This window comes from Carcharodon carcharias, chromosome 5 (genome assembly GCF_017639515.1).
Source record: "Carcharodon carcharias isolate sCarCar2 chromosome 5, sCarCar2.pri, whole genome shotgun sequence".
NCBI lineage: Eukaryota > Metazoa > Chordata > Chondrichthyes > Lamniformes > Lamnidae > Carcharodon > Carcharodon carcharias.
The window spans coordinates 151957990-151981071 of record NC_054471.1 but is presented as its reverse complement, the minus strand read 5'-3'; the positions used below and the strand labels follow the sequence as shown (position 1 = coordinate 151981071).

At 38.0% G+C, this 23082-nt stretch overlaps 1 protein-coding gene across 20 annotated transcripts in view; it reads right to left on the bottom strand.

The window, feature by feature from the left end:
- The window catches only part of snap91a (synaptosome associated protein 91a), a 216495-nt gene that overhangs the window by 5381 nt on the left and 188032 nt on the right, over window positions 1-23082 (bottom strand). For 7 of the 20 annotated variants that reach the window (XM_041187603.1, XM_041187606.1, XM_041187607.1 and 4 more), the window contains 8 exons: window positions 18907-19032; window positions 17287-17433; window positions 12195-12225; window positions 9821-9935; window positions 8788-8811; window positions 2860-2919; window positions 2453-2557; window positions 108-215 (listed from right to left, as the gene is read on the bottom strand). In XM_041187603.1, the coding sequence (XP_041043537.1) occupies window positions 123-215; window positions 2453-2557; window positions 2860-2919; window positions 8788-8811; window positions 9821-9935; window positions 12195-12225; window positions 17287-17433; window positions 18907-19032 (701 nt within the window). In that variant the 3' untranslated portion in view covers window positions 108-122. Of the gene's footprint in view, window positions 1-100; window positions 216-2452; window positions 2558-2859; window positions 2920-8787; window positions 8812-9820; window positions 9936-12194; window positions 12226-17286; window positions 17434-18906; window positions 19033-19492; window positions 19577-20148; window positions 20233-23082 lie in introns of those variants that run through there. The other 13 variants (XM_041187597.1, XM_041187596.1, XM_041187598.1 and 10 more) reach the window with 6 other exon arrangements.

The window sequence follows — 23082 nt, the reverse complement described above, 5'->3', positions numbered from 1 at the left end:
TAGAAACTTGTGCAATCTACCTTTAATACCCGCTGTAAGTCACAAGCCCACACACTATCCATGCAATTCTAACTTTCTGCACACAAAAAGAGTTCCAGATAGAACCTGGAGTGTACCTTTGTTTACAAGAAATCCTTGATGTTTAGATCTGCTAGAGGGTCCTTTGTTGCAGGTTTCTTGGGACTCTGAGTGGCAGGCGTTGGGCTTGGGGAGAGCTAACAAAGCAGAGACCAAAGAAGGCAGAAAAAGCAGCAATATAGTGAGGCCGAGAGGTTAGAAAGGTTATAATTATACTTTACATGCACATTCTGGTCATGCAGCAGTTATCTGATTTCAAACATGATAAAACATACAACACACTATTTTTCAAAAATTAGTTTTTTAAAATATATTCATGAAGATAAGAAACATGAAACAGCCAGCAACTATATTAAGCACAGGCTTTGTGCCAAAGAAAAACTTCTCAAACACCACAGGAAAACCAATCCCCGTATTTAGATCAGGATATATTCAGGTTTCACATTTTAATTATATGATTAACTATAGCAATATATTAACTAGGAATGGTTTCATCCTAATTCTATTTTCACCCAACATAAATTTCTTCTGTAGCAAAATTAAGTGGAATACAAATATTAATGCCTTATCGCCCTCGTCCTCATTTTAAATTTGCCTCATGTCATCAGTAGAATAATGCTCTTGTACCAGCACTCTTTCCCAGAGACAAATTTCATCCCTTAAATTCCTTTCAATTCATGTCTTCATGTTTGCTTTATTCCCTTTGTAACACTTTTCTTAAGAATTATGGGAAATGCTTATTGAAAGCTCTCTAAACAGTCCCATTACACCACTTTCACTACAATAATAAAATGTCAAGCTAGCATCTCAAACATTCACTTCTCTTTCCTATATAAAACGTTCAGAATAAGCTCTGTTATACAGAATTATGCTTAAATAAATTATCCATATGCTGTCCCTTTGCCATCTGGATCTATGGAAAATTTCCTCTCTTGCTCCAGTCAAAGTCATGTTTGGAGACCATGCTCTTGGAATAAAGCCACTTATGACTACTCATGACAGTTATACAAAGTAACTTTCTTTATACTACGCCCAGCCTCTAATCTCTCATTTATTTATCTGTGACTGATGACTCTGCATAGTAAGAATCATTTACTAATACTAATAATAGCCACAAGAAAGAAAGTCTAATCTGACCAAGTCAGAGTTCAGACCAATCAAGAGCACAATCTAAAGAGTAACTAGTTAAATGATGCAATTCTGTTTACAAGCATCCAGAAACTGAACATAATGAACTAAAAAAAAATTAGTGATTGCAGTTGGCATTTTAAGTCCATTTGTTGAAATTATTTACAACTGTTTTCTAGTGGTGAGAAGCAGGCAAGTCCCTTCCTCAAGCAGTATTGTTAGCAAGTTACAGTGTCAGAAGCATTGTTAGTTATGAATAAATGATTAGGAATATAGGTCAAATGTGAATGAGCAACTTGGGTTTAATCACTGTAGTATGATAAAGGTTTAAGGTCAAACAAGATCAAGCCAGGATGGAAAATGTCAGTATAGAAAATGAAGTGAGCTATCTCCAGCGAGGTGGAGGGAGAAGCTGCCACACTGGAACGTACAGCAACAATGGGTCGACTTGAGATATTGCAACGTTACAGAAGTATATTCTGTTAAACAACAAAGCCACTCGGATGCCATTGATAAGAGGATAGAAACCAATTGAAATTGAAGTACTCCTTCAGTAACTGCACTAAAATATTAGCCTAAATAATATATTTAAATGTCTGGGAGTGGAGCTTTTAACTACAAGCTCTTGACTCAAGAGGCAAGTGAGCTATTCCTGAACCAAGACTGATCCCTGTTGAAATATAAAAGGTCATAGCTTTTTGGCCTTGTGCGGCTCCTTCCTTCATATATTGTGAAATGTTGATTTTCAACAGAACTTTGTGCAGCAGGAAAATGTCCTGAAGATTGTAGTGGGCATACAGAAAACTCCCAGTATAACAAAATCATTGGAGTTACAAATTCCTGCTATGTTCCCTTAGCACACAAAGCTCCACATGTATGATGCTTCTGAAAATTTACCTCAAACTTTAGCTGCATGTATATTGTGTAATAAAGTGGGAAGTTTTCCCTTTACTCAGAAGGAATGCATTGCCTCGTTTTAGTCCAGCTAGCAGTGACTAGCTCAACTGCCAGGCAGCACTGGGACTTGAATTTGCAGTACCCAAATTTCTCTTTATAATAAAAGCAAAATACTGTGGAAGCTGGCGACTGAAGATATCTGCTGCCAGAGCTTTTCCTGCACTCTGTTTTAATCCCAAGTTTCTCTTATTGCGCTCCCATGTCCATATCTATACATTTTCAAACATACTTTTCATAATAGATTATTGTTTCTTTCCAAAGACTACTAAGTTCTCATAACAAAGCTTACCGGTGCTCCAGGAACTGCTCCAGCTCCAAATGCTGGTCTCATCACGGGCTGAGGGTACATCATTGGTTGCTGAGGCATCATGGGTATACCTGCACTTGCAGATGGCTTAATCAAACAGCACATTTAATAAGTACTTGAGTTACTTGTTGAAATAAACAGTAACTACAGTGTTAAAGAAAATGTGATTTTACACAGTCTTAGCTAATTTGCCTGATAAGACAGTTTTTAACAAGGTAATAGAATAAATTATCAATTTAAATCAGAAAAGTCCTTGCTGAAATAAAAACTTTATAGATCTTAACAATCAGAGCACTGGTTGCTCTTCAGATCATATAAATTTTTATGAGGTCCTGCTTTATTGGGGCTATCTTATAGTCAAAAGAGAGATTGAACCTTCTACTACTTACTATCCCAAATCCAGGAACTGGTTGAGCAGTAGGCGGAGGCCCTACAGGTGGAACAGCTCCCTATGAACAATTCATAGAAAAGCAGGTGTAAGTATGTAGGTACAGATAAGTTTGATTAAAACATGCTTTTGTAGTGATAACAAATGGTGGAATAATCTTTGCTGTTATTTTGGAGATCAAAAATGAAGGAGGAAGTACAATTTCCTACCTTCAGTAGGATCTTGTTCTTTGAGAACTATCCATCATGCATAACGGGACTAGCATTAGTACAAAATTGGATGATCAAGGGATTTTGCCTTTCAAGAGTCAGAACCTGCCCACTTTAAGATTCACACAGGTTCCCTCATTGCTTTATTAAGTTAATGGTTTTGTGCACTATCGTACTCTAGGTTCTTTTCTGAAGCCATGCATAGGGCAAGTGAAAATGCAGAAGGAAAGATAGCTACAAAGGGAAATAATGATTTTCATCCTCATTTACTTTCCAAATACAATGAAGAGTAGACCAAATGCAGAAAGTGAAACAAGATAATCCGATTTGCTAAGACCATCTTGAGGTGCAGTGGTTTCAAGTGTAATCTCTTCTTAGCAGAAAGGTCCAACCAATGATTAGAAGACATCAAAGCTGCTTGAAATAGAATAGCTTGCAAATAAACCAAGAGAAAACTTGGATAAACCAGTGAAATATGCTTATACCTTGTACAATGTTTCACAGTCAGCAAAATAATTTATACCTATGCTGGAACAGATCTTGATGCATGGGAAACAGTTGCCTCGACTTGTATATCCCTTTATTTCTATCTGTCAGTAAGTCAAGCACGCTAAATATTACTTCAGAGAAATTTAGGTTTGATCTTGGAGGAAAGGGTTGTTAGGTAAAATACAAGATGAGAGAAATTGAGACAATTAAAGGCCACATATTGGAGAAAAAAAAGCAAACCTACATCTGTTGAGAACAAAGTTTCAATTCATTGGTTGAAGCTGCCATGCATCTTGATCACTGTTTTACTCTCCACAGAACAGCAGGCTACAATGGTTGTCAAATGTACACCTACATTTTATTAATCCTTAAGACAGTAGGGACTGAGAATAAAAAGAGGAAGATCTTTATTTAGACAACTAGGTTTTCATTTTAAGGTTGAATGGGGAACTGTGTTCAATGATACAGCACAGAAACAGGCCATTCAGCCCACTGTACCGATGCCAACTTTGGCAGTTATCTGATTAGTCCCACTCCCTGCGCTTTGCACATAACCCTATCATATTTTTTCCTTCAAGTACTTATCCAGTTACCTTTTGAGAGCTACTGTTGAATCTACTTCCATCAACTTTTCAAGCAGTGCATTCCAGATCACAACAACTCACTGTGTAATTTGTTTTTCCTCCTGTCAGCTCTGGTTCTTCTGCCACTGGAAAAAGTATCTTCTTGTTTACTCTATCAAAACGTTTCATGATTGTGACCATCAATATCACACCTCTTAACTTTCTTTGCTCAAGGAGAACTCCTCCAGCTTCTCCACATAGAACGAGTCATGAAAGACTTTGGTTATCATGGAAAATCTCTTCTTCACCCTCTCTAAAATCTTGACTTTCCTCCTCAAATGTGTGCCCAGAACACAATACTGCAGTTGAAGCTGAATAAGTGTTTTATAAAGCATTTGCCTAACTTATTTGCTTTTAAACTCTATGCCTCAATTAATAAAACCAAGGATCCCATATGTTTTTCCAAAAAAACAACCTTCTCAACATGTCCTGCTACCTTCAAGAATTTGTGTACACAACCCCTCCCCCAGATCTCTCTCTTCTTGCATCCCTTTAAAATTGTACCATTTCATTTATATTGCCTCTCCTCATTCTTCCTACTAAAATACATCATTTCATATTTAGAGTTATAGAATGAGGCCACTTGGCCCATTGGGTCTATACCAGATTTTTTTAAAAAGTAATCCAGCTAGTCCCACTTCCTTTTCCCAAATCCCTATAATTATTTGCTCTTTTAATGCTTTCCTGAAACCCACTGACTTTCCAGAGTCAGCTGGAATGAACGTGCCAGGAGGCACACAGAAGAACTGTCCTCTACACCTGATCTTTGGAATTTTCCTCTGTGTAGTCTCAACCTAGGGAGCTGAAATGTGAGACAGAGTGGGGGAAGTAAATCCAATACAAAACAAAAGAATATTTACGACTTGCTATCACTTACTTTGCACCTGGCATTTTAAAGATTAAATTACCACCAGTGGCAACTTCTGATGGGTAAAGCCAATCATGATGATAATAGCTTTTACAATGACTGATGGGATTGGGAATCGGGTAAACCTTTCAGTAGATTTTGATTTTCAAATCACATAACACTATTGAAATGATAGGACCCCATTAAAAAAAACTCCAACTGGATTACCACTCCTCCCACTGTCACAGGATTCAAGTTTATCTTTCTCATCCATTACTTCACATTCCCACAGAACACCTGAAGTCCTTTTGGCAGTCCGATTTCATTGAACGTGCACTTTACAAATGTGTCTGTCTATTTTATCAATCTATCTTTGCCCCTGTGAAATCTGTTTGTAATCTTCTCATTGTTTGTTGCATTTGAGTGCTGTGCAAACCCAGGTCTAGGTCATTTATATAAAAAGAGCTGTGGTCCTAATGCTAAGGGACATCATTGTATATTTCCCCCTGGTCTGGAAAATAATTGTTCGCCACTACTCTCTACTTTCTATTCCTTAGCCAATTTCATATCCATGCTATCACTGTCCATTTAATCCCATGGACTTTAATTTTGCTAGTAAGGCTATTATGTGGTACTTTATCAAACTTTTGAACACTCATGTGCATCAAAATCAACTGCACTAACCTCATTAACCCTCTGTTACTTGATCAAAAGAATCAGCAACTTAATCATAAACAAACTGACTTCAAATCATTGTTGACTTTCATTTATTAGCCCACAACAATTAATTTTCTCTCAAGTTCTTGTCTTTAAACATTTTTCAACCATGGACATTAGGCTGACTAGCCTCTAACTGTTGGGTTTATTCCTCTTCCCTTTTTTCAGCAGGGGGAGTGTAACATTTGCAATCCTCCAGTCCTCTGGCATACCTACCCATATAAAGATGATTAGAAAATTGTGACCAGAACTTCCACTATTTCCATCCTTACTTCCATTAAACGCCTAGGATGCAGCTCATCTGGACCACGTGACCTGTCTACTTTGAGTACTACCAACTTTTAACTTATTTTTAAGTAACTCTAGTTTTATCATGCCCAATATCACCACTATCTTCTCTTTTGCTGCTACATTGGCAGTGTCCCCTTTTAGATAAAGAAAATTGGTTTATTGAGAAATTGTCATGGTGGCAGGTGTAGAATTGTGATGACAATACAAATGAAACAAAATCATTATTCATGACATAGTTATGGACAATCATTAAAATAAAAATATAAAATAAAAGGATTGCACAATTACAATCATTTCAGAATACAAATAATTACAATGGAGGTCTCATTAATTTACAGAATAGTCTGTACTCTGCATTTTGTATTAAAATCCATGGATTATGTCATCAGGTTGAGTTTGTTAAATTCTTTTTACATACTATGAGTTTTATAAAGTAGGGAATTGGGCTATCTTGTAGTCTATCCATTCTATATCTTATTTGCGGAATGGTCTATTTTCCCCTTGATTCCATTGCACGTTTACTTGAGTGTATTGTAGCAACAGATCATGGAAATGGAAGGTGGGATTCAAGAGTTTTCTATCAAAATCCAGACAGAGCTTTTTCCTCCTTTCATCAAGGAAAAACATATTCAATTTTACTGCTACACTGGCAGCATCCCTTTCTCTAGTGAACTTCAGCCATGCTCTAACTTCACAAAATAATCTCCTTTTTGGTCTTTAATCAGTCCCACTCTTTCTTTGACTAGTATTTAACTATTTATATTTTTAGAAAAGATTTTTGGGTTCCTTTTATGTTAGCTGCTTATGTACTCTTATACTCCCTTTACCTCTTTTATTCCTTTTTTAGGTTTCATCTGTACTTGATGTAATTAGCTTTGGACAATATTTTGGACAAGAGGTCTCAATTTTCTACTAAAAGGTAGCAAAGTTTCAAAATAAATCGATGCTTTTTATCCAGAAAGGCCATGTTCTAAACGCTAGGGGATTCTTTATGAAAACTTTGAGAAAAGATGTATATGAAAACAAAACTTTAATGTTTTTCATATGACAAAACACTGCAAAAGGAAAACAAATTTAAAAAGGCTTTCTGAAGAACATGGAATCATTGGAGAAATAGTAAAATATGGACTGTACGCAGCTGGTAAGATAGGAGTTGATCCTGAAAGGGGCACAAAAATCTCTGGTTAGAATGCAAATAAAATGTATTTGTTTGGAAAGGAGTAAACAGATCCAAGAGTTATTTTTGATGGCTGTTTAGAGAATTGAGCACATCTCAGGTTGCAAAAAATATCTATGTTGTAACAGGTTAATAAAGAGCTGTGCAAGGTTATTCAATATTACAGAGCATAACCTGATTCGTTACAATTTTTCGTATTTGAGCCCAATTTGCTATATTTTCCATTATGGAGCAAAGCATACAAATGAATTCCTCATTTGCATAGATTAGGAGATCTGGATGCCCTATAATGCCAAATGCTGCAAAGAAAGGAGTAACTCAAATGAATAGCTGGGAGGTCACTTTATTTTTGGTAAATAGAAATTGGGAAAAAAAAAATCACATCAATTCTTCTTTGGAATTTAAAAACAAACAGGGGTGTAATTAAGAAGAAAATTGTATGGCATCTTTTATCGAAAACTAATTTTTAAACCAAAGACGTAACCCACACTATTTTTTGGAACCAAGAAAATATCTTCTCTGGAGATTCAAATGCACAGAAACTTTGCAAATCCATAAAATAGTTGAAGAACTACAATACACACCATTCAAAAAGTTCACAAACTATATCATAAGAATATATGGTTGAGTACACTAAGAAATTATTATTTAAGTGGTTCAAGTGACGACAAACTACAAATGTCATGTCCAGCAATTATCTGGCAGAGCACAGTGGCTGCAATCTTTTGATAAGTATCTATCATATAAAGTATAATCATTCTTACTAGCTTTAACTATGTTCTTAGCTTAAGAGCTTTGACATGGATACAAGTTAACTAATTTCCTGTGACACTGACATGATGAGTTATTAAGTGCCATCATCCTTATTTGACATTACCAACATAAAACAGGAAATTTGTGAATACACATCTTATTCTTTTGTACAGGGAAACAATTTATGAGCACAGGATGTAAAGGGAAAAATGCAAAACTCAATTACATTAAATATTTGGTTTATATCGCCCATTAATGCCAGAGGCAGGCAACAATATCAGTCAGTTGAGCATTCTAACAATTTGTAAAATAGTAACAAAAAGTTTAATAAAATGTACTATGGCATGTTAGTAGGCAAGCCAAAATTTTCCTCAATGGAGACTGGAAATAAATTTATAAAAAATGTTGTTTTATCTAATATTTTAGGCAATGAAAATAGAAAAGTTTGGATAGCAGAAAAATATATGATTACCACGAAGCATTAAGTCTTGGCAGGCTGAGATTATTTAAGCAATTCTTAAGAACAAAGTTTTCATAAACACCAGATATGACACTCTATATCTACAGCATACAGCCCAAGGCTGAATTGTCTTAAAAAGCTGATCTCTTGCACTTCTTGCCTCCATCTCCCTCTTCTGCGTTGTAAATCTTGTCTCTTAGTCTGACGTTTCATACCAATTTGGGGCATAGGAGAGTTCAGTTATCATGCAGTTAAAATTGAAAGATTAATACTTCTTGCAGAGTCAATATTTCTAAAGAATGCTGCTCAGGAAATGGTTAGTAATGCTGTCATAGGCTGTAGTGTAGAATAGGTCTCACTTACATAACCTGGGATTGGCCAACCATTCTGTTAAGGAAAATTGTAGTTAAATGTTACTGTTAACTATTGATTTCTAACAACGGATGCATAATACAAATGTGATAACTTAATAAAAGCTGCATTTGAAAATGTTACTAACAATGCAATCTCAAGTATTAAATTGCATGATTCTGAACATTTCTACTGAATTATGCTAGTGAAGCACTCAATGTCATAGCAGCTGAAAGAATCAAACTTGTAGTTATAATGAAAATAGCATGCCAGCAAGTACTCTGATAAGTCCAACAATCCACCTTTCTACCAGTGCTGTGTCCCAAATAACAAATTATTTCATAATGTTTTTGGAAGGAAGCAGATTGTTCCTAAACCTTGAACTATTTTAACATATTTCAGTACATTTCCACTGAATTATTTGAAATTTAAGCTAGTGCTGCCCTAGAATCGCTTCAGGCAGTCATACTGAGGATTATTCCAGATCAGAACAGCAACTATGTGCACAAAGAACAATGGATATGACAGAATCACTGCAGTTCATTTCTCTGCAACCCGATAGAACCTTTACCCCTTTCAAACACCTATACACTGTACCACAAAAATGTCATTCAAATTCTGAAAGGCAGAAAAAAATGTTTCAGGGCGAGTTGCTCTGATATGCAGTTGTGCATTTTCTTAAGGCTGGTTAGAGTGACATTCACAGAGAATTATACATAGGTGACCTATCTACTTTCATGGATAGATAATGCTGCTACAGTAGGCTAAAAAAGAAATGCTTTTTTTTAAAAAGGTGAGAATTATGATACAACAAAAGATATTAGATTTGGACATACAGATTTACTGAGGTGATACCGAGTAGCCAACAAGTTGACCGTGTATTATTTGATTGCACTTCTAACTGGAAAATGTGGACACCATATTTGAAAAGACCAACCACTCAGAAGTTCATTGGGATCTAGAAGCAAACTGTGTTGCATCAACATCTTTATAAAATAATAAAGATCTTTAAAGTTTATTTAGTAAAGCAAAACTGAGAGAGTACCATTTGATTGCTGGGTGGACAACCTGCTGGCCAAGCTGTAGTTGGAGCAACCTTAGGCTGCCAGTTTGCTCCTCCTGTCAACTTCCTTTCGGAGGCATTCCATTGAAGGTCACTCCTATAATTACAGGAAATATTAAAAACAGGTTAAAAATACACTCAGTCAGGGTAACATCCTAAGCCCAAACATCTTCAGCTGCTTCATCAATGACCTGCCCTTCATTATGAAGTCAGAGTGGGGATGCTCACTGATGATTACACAATGTTCAGTATCATTTGTAACTCCTCAGATGCTGAAGCAGTCTGTGGTCCATATACAGTATGACTTGGACAATATTCAGGCTTGGGCTGACAAGTGGCTGGTAACATCTGCGTCGCACAAGTGCCAGGCAATGGCCATCTCCAACAAGAGAGAATCTAACCATCTCCCCTTGGCATTCAATGACATTACCATCGTTGAATCCTCCAGTATCAGCACCCTAGGGTTACCACTGATCAGAAACTGAACTGGACTAGCCATATAAATACTGTGGGGTTATAAGAGTATGTCAGAGGCTAGGAACCCTGTGGCAAGTAACTCACCTCCTGACTGCCCAGAGCCTGTCCATCATCTATAAGGCACAAGTCAGCAGTGTGATGGAATACTCCCCACTTGCCTGGGAGAATGCAGCTCAACAACACTCAAGGTGCTTGACACCACCCAGGAAAAAGCAGCCCACTTGTTTGGCACTCCATTCACCACCCTAAACATTCACTCACTCCACCACTAACACAATGGCAGTAGTGCATTACCATTTGCAAGATGCACTGCAGCAACTTGTCAAGTCTCCTTCGACAGCACCTTCCAAATCCACAACTTCTACCACCAAGAAGGACAAGAGCAGCAGGTGCAAGGGAACACCACCAAGTTCCCCTCCAAGCCACACACCATCCTGATTTGGAACTATATCACCATTCCTATAGTCACTGGGTCAAAATCTTGGAACCCTTTCCTAACAGTACCACGGGTGTACTACACCGCAATGGAATGCAGTGGTTCAATTCTCAAGGGCAATAAATGCTGGCTTTGCCAGCAATGCCCAAAAACTATGAAAAAATAAATTTAAAAAAAAATCCTCTTTGGAGATGTGATCATTTGCATGCAATGATTTACTTCCATCTTTAATATTTGAGCAATAAATTTTGAACGTTTCATTATGTTTAGCAAATGTAAAATTGGGACAAAATGCATACTAAATTCCAACTATACTACACTATAGAACCTAATACTTTAATTTTGCTCTCATTTTGCAATTTACAATGACATTGTATTGTAGTTATGTTAGAAATATTACTGAACATTTATTTTACAAATTTCACTAGCATAAAATCTGTTTGATGGGCTTAAAAAGGGATTTAATTTTCAATAACAGGTATAGTCCTCCAGCCCTCTGAAGATAAAAATGACAGTGCCAGGATAGGGTGCAGATAGATGGTGTAAGCTACTTAAACTGAATTTGCCAAAATGGCTTCACTATAATTTCAACGAACAGCAATTTCAAACTGGAACAAGTGATTTTTCTGAAATTTTAACAGCATAAATGAAAAAGTAATTGTGAAAACCACCAGGCGTGGAAAGATTTCAGGTAGTTGCCATCTCATTATGGGTGGCATCATATCTTCAGCAGAAAGATATATTGTCCTGTTTACATACTGTATCATTTCTTTTTCAGGGGAGTTGATAATTCTCCGAGGACACAAGCAAGTGAATATTCAGCCACTCATTTATGGCATATTTCTTGAATAACAGAATGGATTTTCACTTGTGTGGACAGACAATAAGGCAGCTGCGTTGCTCCCTCCCACCAGATGAAGGGCCAAGATGGAGATACCGTGGTTCAGGCACCACGTCACACATTTTCTGCCCAGATATATTAACTGGGCAAAAATATTACTTCTGGAGTCCTATAGGGACCTGTGGCCACCTTCTATTCTATATTTACATGCTGCTCCTGTGACACTTGAATGCATAATATCAGGTTCAACACATCCACTGACAACACTCTGCTCTACCTCTTCTTCACCTCTCTTGACCTCCTTCATTGCAGCTGTGCACCAAACCCCACACACCCATCAACCCTAAGTTCCCTGATCTACACTGCCTTTCAATTCCCCAACACCTCCAAATTAAAACTTTCATCTTCCTGTTCAAATCCCTTCATGGCCTCAGCCCTCTTCCTATCTATATCTCCTCCAGCACTGCAGCCCTCAGAAACTTGTTGGCTTGTAAAAATGTACATTAGAAAAGAATGATGAAATGTTTCAGAGCAAACCTCAAATTACGCAAGCAGTATTTACTAAGTTAGTATGCCATGTACAGTAGTGCAACATAACTTACTTCTTTCCTGGAGCAGGAGAAATACCCAGGTCTAGAAATAGAAAGAGAGACGTGCAAGAGTAATCAGACATTAAACTTTTATCAGGCATTGCTAATGAGAAACAAAAAAATACAAATCAGTAAATGACACACCTCTGGATAAAGCATTTGAAATATACTGCATATATGACAAATCAATCAATAACAGAACAAGGAAGTGAGGGTGCTATCAAATGTTCCCTCAAAGCTGCACAGCAACTCAAAGTGCACATCGTGAGACTTTTAGACATAGACGATTCTTAGCACAAGAATTATATAATAGAGCACAGGAGGCCATTGGGTCCATCAAGTCCAAGCTGGCTCTTCTGAACAGCAATGCAGTTAGTCTTACTCCCCAGTTTCTCCCCATATCCCTTCAACTTTTTCTCCTTTAAGTATTTTTACAATTCCCCTTTGAAAGCTACTATTGAAACTATTTCCACTAACCTTAGGCAATGCATTCCAAATCCTAACCACTCACTGTGTTAAAAGGTTTTTCCTTAAGTAGCTGGTGGTTCTTTTGCCAATTAACTTAAATCTGTACCCACTGGTTATCGACCCTTCAGCTATTGGAAACAGTTAAAGAATAGAAATAATTAGTGCCACTCCCCTACTCATTGCCCAAATGACCTGCAATTTGTTTTTAAGTATACACTGATTTCCCTTTTGAATAATGAAGATTGAATCTGCTTCCAACACCCTTTTTCATTCCACGTCATTATAACTCACTGTATGGAAAGGTTTTCGTAAATCACCCCTTCCCTGCCACCCCATTTTTAGTTCTTTTGCAATTACCTTAGATCTGTATCCTCCAGTTATCAATCCTCCTGCTAGTGGAAACTATTGCTCCCCATCTACTCCATCAAAACCCTCCATAACTTTTAACACCTCTATGAAATCTCCCCTTAATCTTCTCTTCAGTAAGGAGAGCAATCCCAGTTTCTCTCAAATAAAAGCAAAATATTGCGGATGCTGGAAATCTAGAACAAAAACAAAAATACCGGGAAAAACTCAGCAGATCTGGCAGCATCTGTGGAGAGGAATACAGTCAACTTTGAGTAAGAATGACTCTTCATCAGGACTAAGGAAAAATAGAAAAGAGGTGAAACATAAGCTAGTTTAAGGGTGGGACAGGTAGAGCTGGATAAAGGGCCAGTGATAGGTGGAGATTGCCTAAAGATGTCATAAACAAAAGAACAAAGAGGTGTTGACGGTGGTGATATTAGCTATGAAAAACTCAGCAGGTCTGGTAACATCGGCGGAGAAGAGCAAAGTTGACGTTTCGAGTCCTCATGACCCTTCAACAGAACTAAGTAGAAATGGGAAAGGGGTGAAATATAAGCTGGTTTGGGGAGTGGGGGGGTGTTGTTGGGACAAGCAAGCAGTGATAGGAGGAGATAACCAAAAGAAGTCACAGACAAAAGAACAAAGAGGTGTTGAAGGTGGTGATATTATCTAAAAGAATGTGCTAATTAGGATTAGAGAGCAGGACAAGCAAGGTAGCTTTAGGGGGGGTTGGGGTGAAATAACCGATGGGTGGTATACATTTAAAAATAATGGAAATAGGTGGGAAAAGAAAAATCTATATAAATTATTGGAAAAAACAAAAGGGAGGGGGAAGAAACGGAAAGGGGGTGGGGATGGAGGAGGGAGTTTAAGATCTAAAGTTGTTAACTCTCCACCCCCACCCCTTAAACCAGCTTATATTTCACCCCTTTCCCACATCTACCTAGTTCTGTTGAAGGGTCATGAGGACTCGAAATGTCAACTTTGCTCTTCTCTGCCGATGCTGCCAGACCTGCTGAGTTTTTCCAGGTATTTTTATTTTTGTTTTGGATTTCCAGCATCCACAGTTTTTTGTTTTTATATTAGTTAGGAAATGTGCTAATGGGGACATTAAGGGTGGAAAGCAGGACGAGCAAGGGACAGATAGCCCTAGTGGGGGTGGGGTGGGGAGGGAATAGAAATAGGCTAAAAGGTAGAGATAAAACAATGGATGGAAATACATTTAAAATAATGGAAATAGGTGGGAAAAGAAAGATACATATAAATTATTGGAAAAGGGGGGATCGGAAAGGGGGTGGGGAAGGAGGAGAGAGTTCATGATCTAAAGTTGTTAAACTCAATATTCAGTCCGAAAGGCTGTAAAGAACCTAGTTGGAAGATGAGGTGCTGTTCCTCCAGTTTGCGTTGAGCTTCACTGGAACATTGCAGCAGGCCTAGGTCGGACATGTGGGCATGAGAGCAGGGTGGTGTGTTGAAATGGCAAGTGACAGGGAGGCAAACCAAAGACTGGGTGACTGCTTTGCAGAACACCTTTGGTCTGTCTGCAAACATGTCCCAGACCTCCCAGTCGCTTGCCATTTCAACACACCACCCTGCTCTCATGCCCACATGTCCGTCCTTGGCCTGCTGCAATGTTCCAGTGAAGCTCAACGCAAACTGGAGGAACAGCACCTCATCTTCCGACTAGGTACTTTCCAGCCTACCGCACTGAATATTGAGTTCAACAACTTTAGATCATGAACTCTCTCCTCCTTTCCCACCCCCTTTCCGACCCCCCTTTTTCCAATAATTTATAGATATTTTTCTTTTCTCGCCTATTTCCATTATTTTTAAATGTATTTCCATCCATTGTTTTAGCTCTACTTTTTAGCTTATTTCGATTCCCCCCCCAACTCCACCCCACTAGGGCTATCTGTCCCTTGCTCGTCCTGCTTTCTACCCTTAATGTCCCCATTAGCACATTTCTTAGCTAATATCGCCACCGTCAACACCTCTTTGTCCTTTTGTCCATGACATCTTTTGGCAATCTCCACCTATCACTGGCCCTCTATCCAGCTCTACCTGTCCCACCCCCCCAACCCCCCACCCCCTTAAACTAGCTTATATTTCACCTCTTTTCTATATTTCCTTAATTCTGATGAGGAGTCATTCGGAAACGTTGACTGTATTCCTCTCCGCAGATGCTGTCAGACCTGCTGAATTTTTCCAGGTATTTTTGTTTTTGTCCCAGTTTCTCTCATTTCATCACAACTGAAGTCCCTTATTCCTGATAGTATTCTGGTAAATCACATCTGTGTCATCTCCATGGGCTGGATATCTTTTCTAAAGTGTGCTGCTCAGAATTAGACAATTAGATGAGGCCTAATCAGTGATTTATAAGGTCTGTCATAAAGTCACTGCTTTTGTACTCCATTGCCTGAAATTTACCAGCCCCCAGGCAGTGAGAATGGAGGCAGTGGTGGGGCAGGATGTGTTGTAAAGATAGCAGGGAGATGCATCTGGAAAGTTCCCTGATTCAGTCCCACAACCAGGTAAGTTTGCCTGTGGTGGGCTGGGGTGCAGATTGGCTGCCCTTTCTACTGGGGCAGGCAGCCAATTTGCATAATTAAGTGAACTAGTAAGGGCCATTAAGCAGCTGGGCAGCCCCTAGCCACATGGAAAGGCTACCAGCTTCATGGAGCTCCCCCCCCCCCCACCATGACAGCCTGTGGTTGGGGGAGGCGGGGGGATTCAGAGCCAGAGGCTCCATGCCCTAAAAGATGGGGCTGCATGTAGCAAAGGCAGACCCCGCTGTCCCAATGACTGCCCTATACTGAAGGATTTTCCCTCTGATCAGTGAGCCTTCCACCTTCGGCCATCTTGAACTTGAAATAATAGTTACCCCCTTTGAGGTCTCCCAGCTGTCTCAGCGGTGCCCACCTCTCCCAATTGGCCTGCTGAGGCTTCAGAACTGCTCGCCCACTTGATTAGGTCAGCAGCATCGGAAGCCCGCATATCACTCTTAATTGGCTGGTGGGCCCAGAGGTGACAATTTGGGAGGCCACCTCTGGTAAAATCACTGAGCACTGCTGTAAATGCTACCTCAGGACATCAGGTCTTGACACTGGGATTCAGAAACCCCTTGTAAATGGAGACAGAAGGTGGAATTTTAGCAAGCCAAGAATTCATTGTACTTTTTTTTTTTAAAAAAGCAGCCATTTTAATTTGACCAGCCGCCTTTGAAGATGTAAACCCTCAAGTAAAATTGTACCATTAAGGTTACATTGTATCTCATCATTCTTCCTTCCAAAATGCATAACTGCATACTTTTCTGCATTAAATTTCACCTGTAAATGTCATTCTGAAGTTTGCTCCTATTTTCCGTGCAATATTTGTAATTATGCCTCATATACCCAAATGTAGGTCATCAGTATACATAAAAAAAGGGCTGTGATCCCCACAACAATCCTTGGGGCCACCAAGTACACTTGCTCCCAGCCTGAAACAAGCAAACAAACACCGCTTTGTTGCCTAGCTAAATCTGCACCCAACTGCCACTGCCTCTTCAACCCAATGGCACCATTTCAAAGAAGAGCAGGGGATTTATCCCTGGTGTCCTGACCAATATTTATCCTCAATCAACATCACAAAACAGATTATCTTGTCTTATGATGTCATTATCACATTGCTGTTCGTGGGAGTTTCTAGTGCAAATTAGCTGCAACATTTCGTACATTACGATAGCGACCAAACCTCAAAAAGTATTTCACTGGCTATAAAGTGCTTTGAGATGACCAGTGGCTGTGGAAAGCACTATATAAATGCAAGCCTTTCTTCAACCCAATGGGCTTTAATTTTGCTAGTACATTATGTTGCTCTTTATCAAGCACCTTTTGATGGTGCATACACACAAGTCATTTCTATGTAATCTCACAAGAAACAAAATTCATATCAAACCCATCTGTCACTTCTCTGAAACTTATAAAGCTTGAAAAGCATTCAATAATTGGAAAACTCTGGTTATCAATTACTAAATTTTCTCTCATACCTTATCTTTGCTTGGCTGTTTTGAATAGTCCTATAAATACAACTTAATTTAACCAATATTTTTAACATAATAGATCATGTACAAGTTAAGCAGTACATATTGCCTTACAATTTCAGATTCTAATCACTACGAGCAGCTAATATGTTTATTCTTCATAGCATTTAGAAAGCATGAACTACTAAAACTAGTTGGATTGCATAAAGTACAGAAGTGCTAACATAAATTTTGCACACAATATTCTAAAACAACTGATCAACTTACTTCCGACAAGGTTTGCAAGTGAGGAATCGAGGTCACTCCCTAGGCCTTTCATTGGCTGTGTTCCACCTGCTGTTGGCAGTCCTGAAAGTATCGCTTGATTCTGTGATGCCATGGTGGGCATAAGGAGATCACCTAATCCATCAAAAACTTTGACAGCCAAAAGAAAGGATTAACATACAGGAGTGGAGATGTCAGTAAACAGTTTCTTCCAACATAATTCCTTTTTTTTTTAAGATCCACTTATATGCAAACAATCCTCTAAGTTCACCTGAACCATGTTAAGATTACATAGCAAACCAATCACAGATATAAATGACTCTGTACTATAATCTCTTGCATCTTAATACGCTGTATAACTATACCAAAGAATAAGAAAGATACACTAATCAAAGCATCTCTCCCTGAATCTTTTGAATGGTGTTTTAAATCATAATGCATGTCCCAACTACTTTGAATTTGAGGTAGAGTACATTAGGTGCTGTTCTCATAGCAATGTGAAAAGGTAGTCAGGCATTGGTTTGAAATTGTATGTTAATCTGAATTTAGAAAAGAAGCTTACAAGAAAATGCAAATTGTCAGTTTGTTAAAAAATCATGTACAACACACTAATGGTGCAACAAGCTTATATCATAGTACAAATTAAGCCAAGTCACAATTAAGGCAAAAACTCACCAAGAATGAAATCGCATCAAACAAGGTGCCAACGGTGATGGCGTGAAATGGAAGAGAAATAAAATATGATAGCACCATTAAGAACTGAAAGCTTTGACTCAATACTGAACAAAAGTAGTTGCATCTCAGTATGGCTTTTTCAACAGCAGAAGCAAGTCATGCAGAATTTAATGCAAGTTAAATAACAATGCAGCCTGGCAAATGTTGCATAATATGCTTAAAGGAAAAAGCCTTTCACTACACAGCTACAATTGTTACAAGTAGAATCTGCAAGAACTCACCCAAGCATTTATACAGCTTTGGCACACAAAACAGCCAGAAATTAAGGAGTCTAAATTGGCATTTACCTACTAAACAAATTTCACCCATTGAACACTGATGTAGTACTAATTAATGTAAGGATGCTTTGGAAGAAGTCAAATTTTCTGGTTAATGATAAAATTCCTTAAAATGTAGCTTTAAAACTTGTATAAAAATCCTACAGTGCTCAAAAGACTGAAGAAATAAAGTGTATTATTGACCAGTTTCACATCATCTAATACTTTCTGACATAGAATATGAAATTTATGAAATGTAATTGCAAGCATCACAAACTAAAAAAATTATAATTTAGAACATTTTTGTTTTAAATGTGGAGTAAAATATTCCCTCATGAATGTTCAAGTATGTGCTTTGTGACCCGCTGGTGATAAACTGCCAGCTGAATGAAAGACCTTCCCTTATTACAACTTAGACGTTACCTCAAATAGTGGTTGAAGATTTAAAATAGAATTCCTTTTTGTCTTCGAGGTGTTGCTGAACAGATAGGATGTGTATTTACATTCTTTATAATTCTAAGACGTTAGTTTATTTTATTTTGATTTATTGAAGTTACTGTCAAAAGTGGCAAATTCTCAAGCTATTTTTCTCTCCAATTTCTTCAAAAATAAACTATTTTCTTTCCCTTACCTGATGAATCAAAAGTGTTACTTGTGGCTGTCAAACCAAAAGCTGCTTCAAAGTCAGGCTGCAAAACGTTATTCTGGACCACAGGCATTGGTGTAGCTGTTGGTGTCATAAATGCATTTCCAAAGCCTTAGGGAAAGAGACAAAAGATTTTTTTTTAAAAAAGCAATGCCAAATATTCCATGTTCTTTTTGATTAAGGGTGATGTTGGAGTGCTTATGTCTCCTCTAGGAAGCATTCTTGTGAACAGCTGAACAGCGCACAATTTTGGACAGTCCAAAAATCAGCACTGTGGATAAGGTGGGGTAAATACAATCCCAATTAGTTACATTATGCTGAGACAAGACAATGTTTCACTAGTGTCTCAATTACACTAACACATTGCAGTAAATCATTTAATATATTTAATATAAAGTCTACCAAAATTACAACTCTTACAAGCAAGCTTCAATCAAGGAAAACAAGCATTACTAAAAGTATTCTGACAAATAATAATGCAAATAATGCATTGGTACTCCCAAGGTGAATGAATATTTTTCAAGTAATCTGTCTTCTCCCTCCCCTGCCACAATTAATAAAAGTCAGTTACCAGCTAGTAAGTCCGATGAAGCAGATGAACTGGAAACAGCCTGAGTGGCAGGCTGAGACTCAGGAGCAGAAGTACCAAAAGCATCTAGTATTGTGATCCGAAAATGCAGCACAGAAAGGGAGGAAAGCACCAAACTTAGACCAACTGATTTCCACAATCATCAAAAAACTTTACACATGGCACCCACTGAAATACAAGGGCGGTCTAGCTCAATGATGGGTATAACATTCATATTATTTCAACCTCAATTCATAAAGATGCCCAGAGTTTTATTAAGCATTTATATATCATGCTAATTTGAAGTTTACATAATTTACTTCATTTAGATACATTTAGACAAGATTCAGTTTAAAATGTTGAACTATATTTCAGTGAAAAATTCTGCAGTTGTTTCTTATACATGCAACAGGCATGTGTTCAACAATTTTAATTGTTACTACAGTAGATTTTGATAATGAACAATGACTGCACATAAGGCAAAAATATTTCTACATTTTTACTTTTTCAATACAATTATTATTCAATGGTTATTTTGAACAGCAATATTGCCCTTCACTGTATTCAGCTATTCTGCCATTTGATTTTTAGACAACAAAGTCTAGTACAATACTGAATGACTGCTTAACTTGGGAAGAAATCTGAAGAGATATACCCACCACCAAACAGATCAATTACTGCCGAAGATTCTGATTTAGCAGGAGAGGCATTGATTGTAGGTGGTGGTGCTACAAATGCATCAACTGTAGCAGGCAGTAATATAAAGGAAAATGTGTAAATAACAAGTACAAGTACAAAGGTTTCTCTCAATCAGAACAATAGTTGTAGCAAAGCACAAAACCCAAAAAAGACAAAGCATATATGTTATCAAATAAGTCAGAATACTAAGATCTGTTAGTCTCTGCACCTTGACAAATTAATCAGAAAACTGATTTAAATTTTATGTGACCAGTGAGGCTCCATGACATGTACTGAAGCCACCCATGCAGACAACAAAATTGAAATACTCCTTTAGCTCCTGAAGGAGGTTTTTTTTTTACTGGTGGTGAGGCTTCATAAATAGGCTAGTTAAGAACATAAATAAATTCATTAAAAGCTGGCACACCCTCATCTCCATGAAAATCTAAATCTGTGGAGCTTGTGATAACTAAACTACTTCTGAGTTTTGTAATTTTTTTTTTTAAGTTGCAAATTCTACAGCTCCATTCCTGGAGCCCTTCAAGTTTATTTCCCTAAAGTGCCCATCAGCATCTGAAAAAGTAAAAGATGGGTTGACATTTGAGTGATTTGACATTTCCAGCATTCCTTTTTATTTCAGTGTCACAGACCTCCCTCTTTCAATTCTTTCCCCATCCTCCCCCATTTCACCTCCTTAAAAGCTATTACACTTCTAACATGTTCTAGTTCTGGCGAAGGGTCACAAACTGAAACATTAACTTGGTTTCTCCACAGAAGCTGCCAAACTGAAAATTTCCAACATTTTCTGTTTTTATTTCAGGTTTTCAACATTTGCAGTGTATTGTTTTTGGGTTAAGTATTTAAGCCACTGCCACTTCTCTTCCAGGAACACCCAACTTGAAGAAGTTCTGCTCTTCTCTCCATTTTCCTCTTTTACCTTGTTCACCTTCATTGCTTTCTATTTCCCTTCTCATGCTTGATCAGGTATCTACCAAAACTCGTTTTCACAGCCACATTTCATTCATTAATGCCTTCTGCCCTATCAAAGATCGTTTTTCTCCAACTTCTCCTTAAAAACATTTCTAACTTTCTCTTCTTCGGATGAAAGGTTACAACCTGAAACATTAATTCTCTTTCTCTGCCAGGCTTGCTCAATATTTCCAATATTTTCTGATTTTATTTGACTTTTGGACGTATGGGTGTAGGCTGTGCACGTAGACCTTTGGTCAGCACTGGAAATAGAAGATCCTTAAAAGTTTTGAACAAACCAAAAATGGTTCAGGTGGGGACAGGGAGGAATCACTCAAGAGAACTCAAAATTTAAGAGTGCCATCTGCAAACACAGCTGAATGCTCTAACAGGTTTTTGAGAAGCTGGAGGAGGGGGAATCTAGTTAATTAAAAGAAATGGCATGAAAATAGCAGGAAAATGACCAAAAAAAGCAAAGACACATTCTCCACCAAAATAACACAAACAAAACTGTCCCAGCATATCCATTCAGGCTGATTTTACACATGAATGCACTGGGGTGCAGAGTCTCAATTAACAGGAAATTACTGGTGCATTTCTCATAATTAAAATTAATATCAAAATCACAAGAAGTAGATTTCCCAATGTGTGTCCCTTGTAGGTGAACATTCCTACCAAACTACCATTCCATTCCCAACATCCATTCTCTTTGCTGCTTATATTGTAATCTGCAATGCAGAAGGGAGGGAAAAAAACACACAGTAGCTGAGCAATTTGCCAGAAACTTGCTTTCTGGTTCAAATTGTGATCCTAATCTCCCATGACTTCATAAATTCACCTTCCCACATCACTCTGACCTCAGTCTTTGGCTTCCTCCACTGTTCCAATCAAGCTGAATGCAAGCTACAGGAACAGTATCGCAGCCTCTTCTTTGGCCCTTTGGTTCAAACATTGACCGCAACAACTTCTATGCACTAGTTTTCTTCGCATGTGGTGCACGTTTTGCCCATTGGCAGCTGGGAGAAGCAGGAGACACCCAGACTGGCATTTTCAATTAAAACCTTGTTTGGGGCCGTTCATTGTTTGCCAGGGGGAGGGAGGTGATGGGTCCGTAAGGTTGGCTGAGAGGTAGGAAAAAATTAGATCACCCTCTTTTTGGGTACTGACAGACCACCTGCATTTTTCAAGCATTTTTTGTTTTATTTCCTGGTTAGCGGATCTGCCATTTTAGCCTTTGTAATTTTCTTCAATTTTTTGTTTGTCATGCATCTTTTCATACCCTTTCTTTGTGTCTTTTAAAATTATCCCACCTTTATATAATCACATTAGATTTCACCTCTTGCCAACATTTGATAAAATAAAGTTTTTTTTTTCTTGAGATTGGACCCATTACTTTCTGTGACAAGAGGCAATGCTTTTCAACTTCTATTATTCTCCCTTTTCCTTCGCTCAGATGCATGTTTCTTGTCCAGTACTGAGGAAAGTTCTACAGTTAAAATACTAACCCCATTTTTCTTTTCAGATGCTTCCAGTATATCCTATTATTTCAAAGAATTCAAAGCCAAGTGTATTCGCAATCATTTAGATACCTGATATTAAGAATCCGAAAAGCTAAAGACAACTAATAGCAAATCAGGTTGGCTGCACATCAAATGTAAAACAAGTGAATTTTGTTCAGTATGTGGGATTGAAGAATTGGCACATTTCCTTTTTAGATACACAGCGTGAGCATCGTGCTCTCTCACATCAATATGATTGCGTACAGAGCTCTTGAAATCAGAAAAACGACCCCCACATCTTTCTGTTTGCCACTTAAGCCACTTTCGAGCTTCCATCAACATAGTTGTCAACTTAGTTCAAGTTACAATATTTTTATACTGTAGATCCATTCTCCCTAGGAACTGGTTAGGGATTCCCCATACTAGTTCTAAATGGGCCTAAAAGCC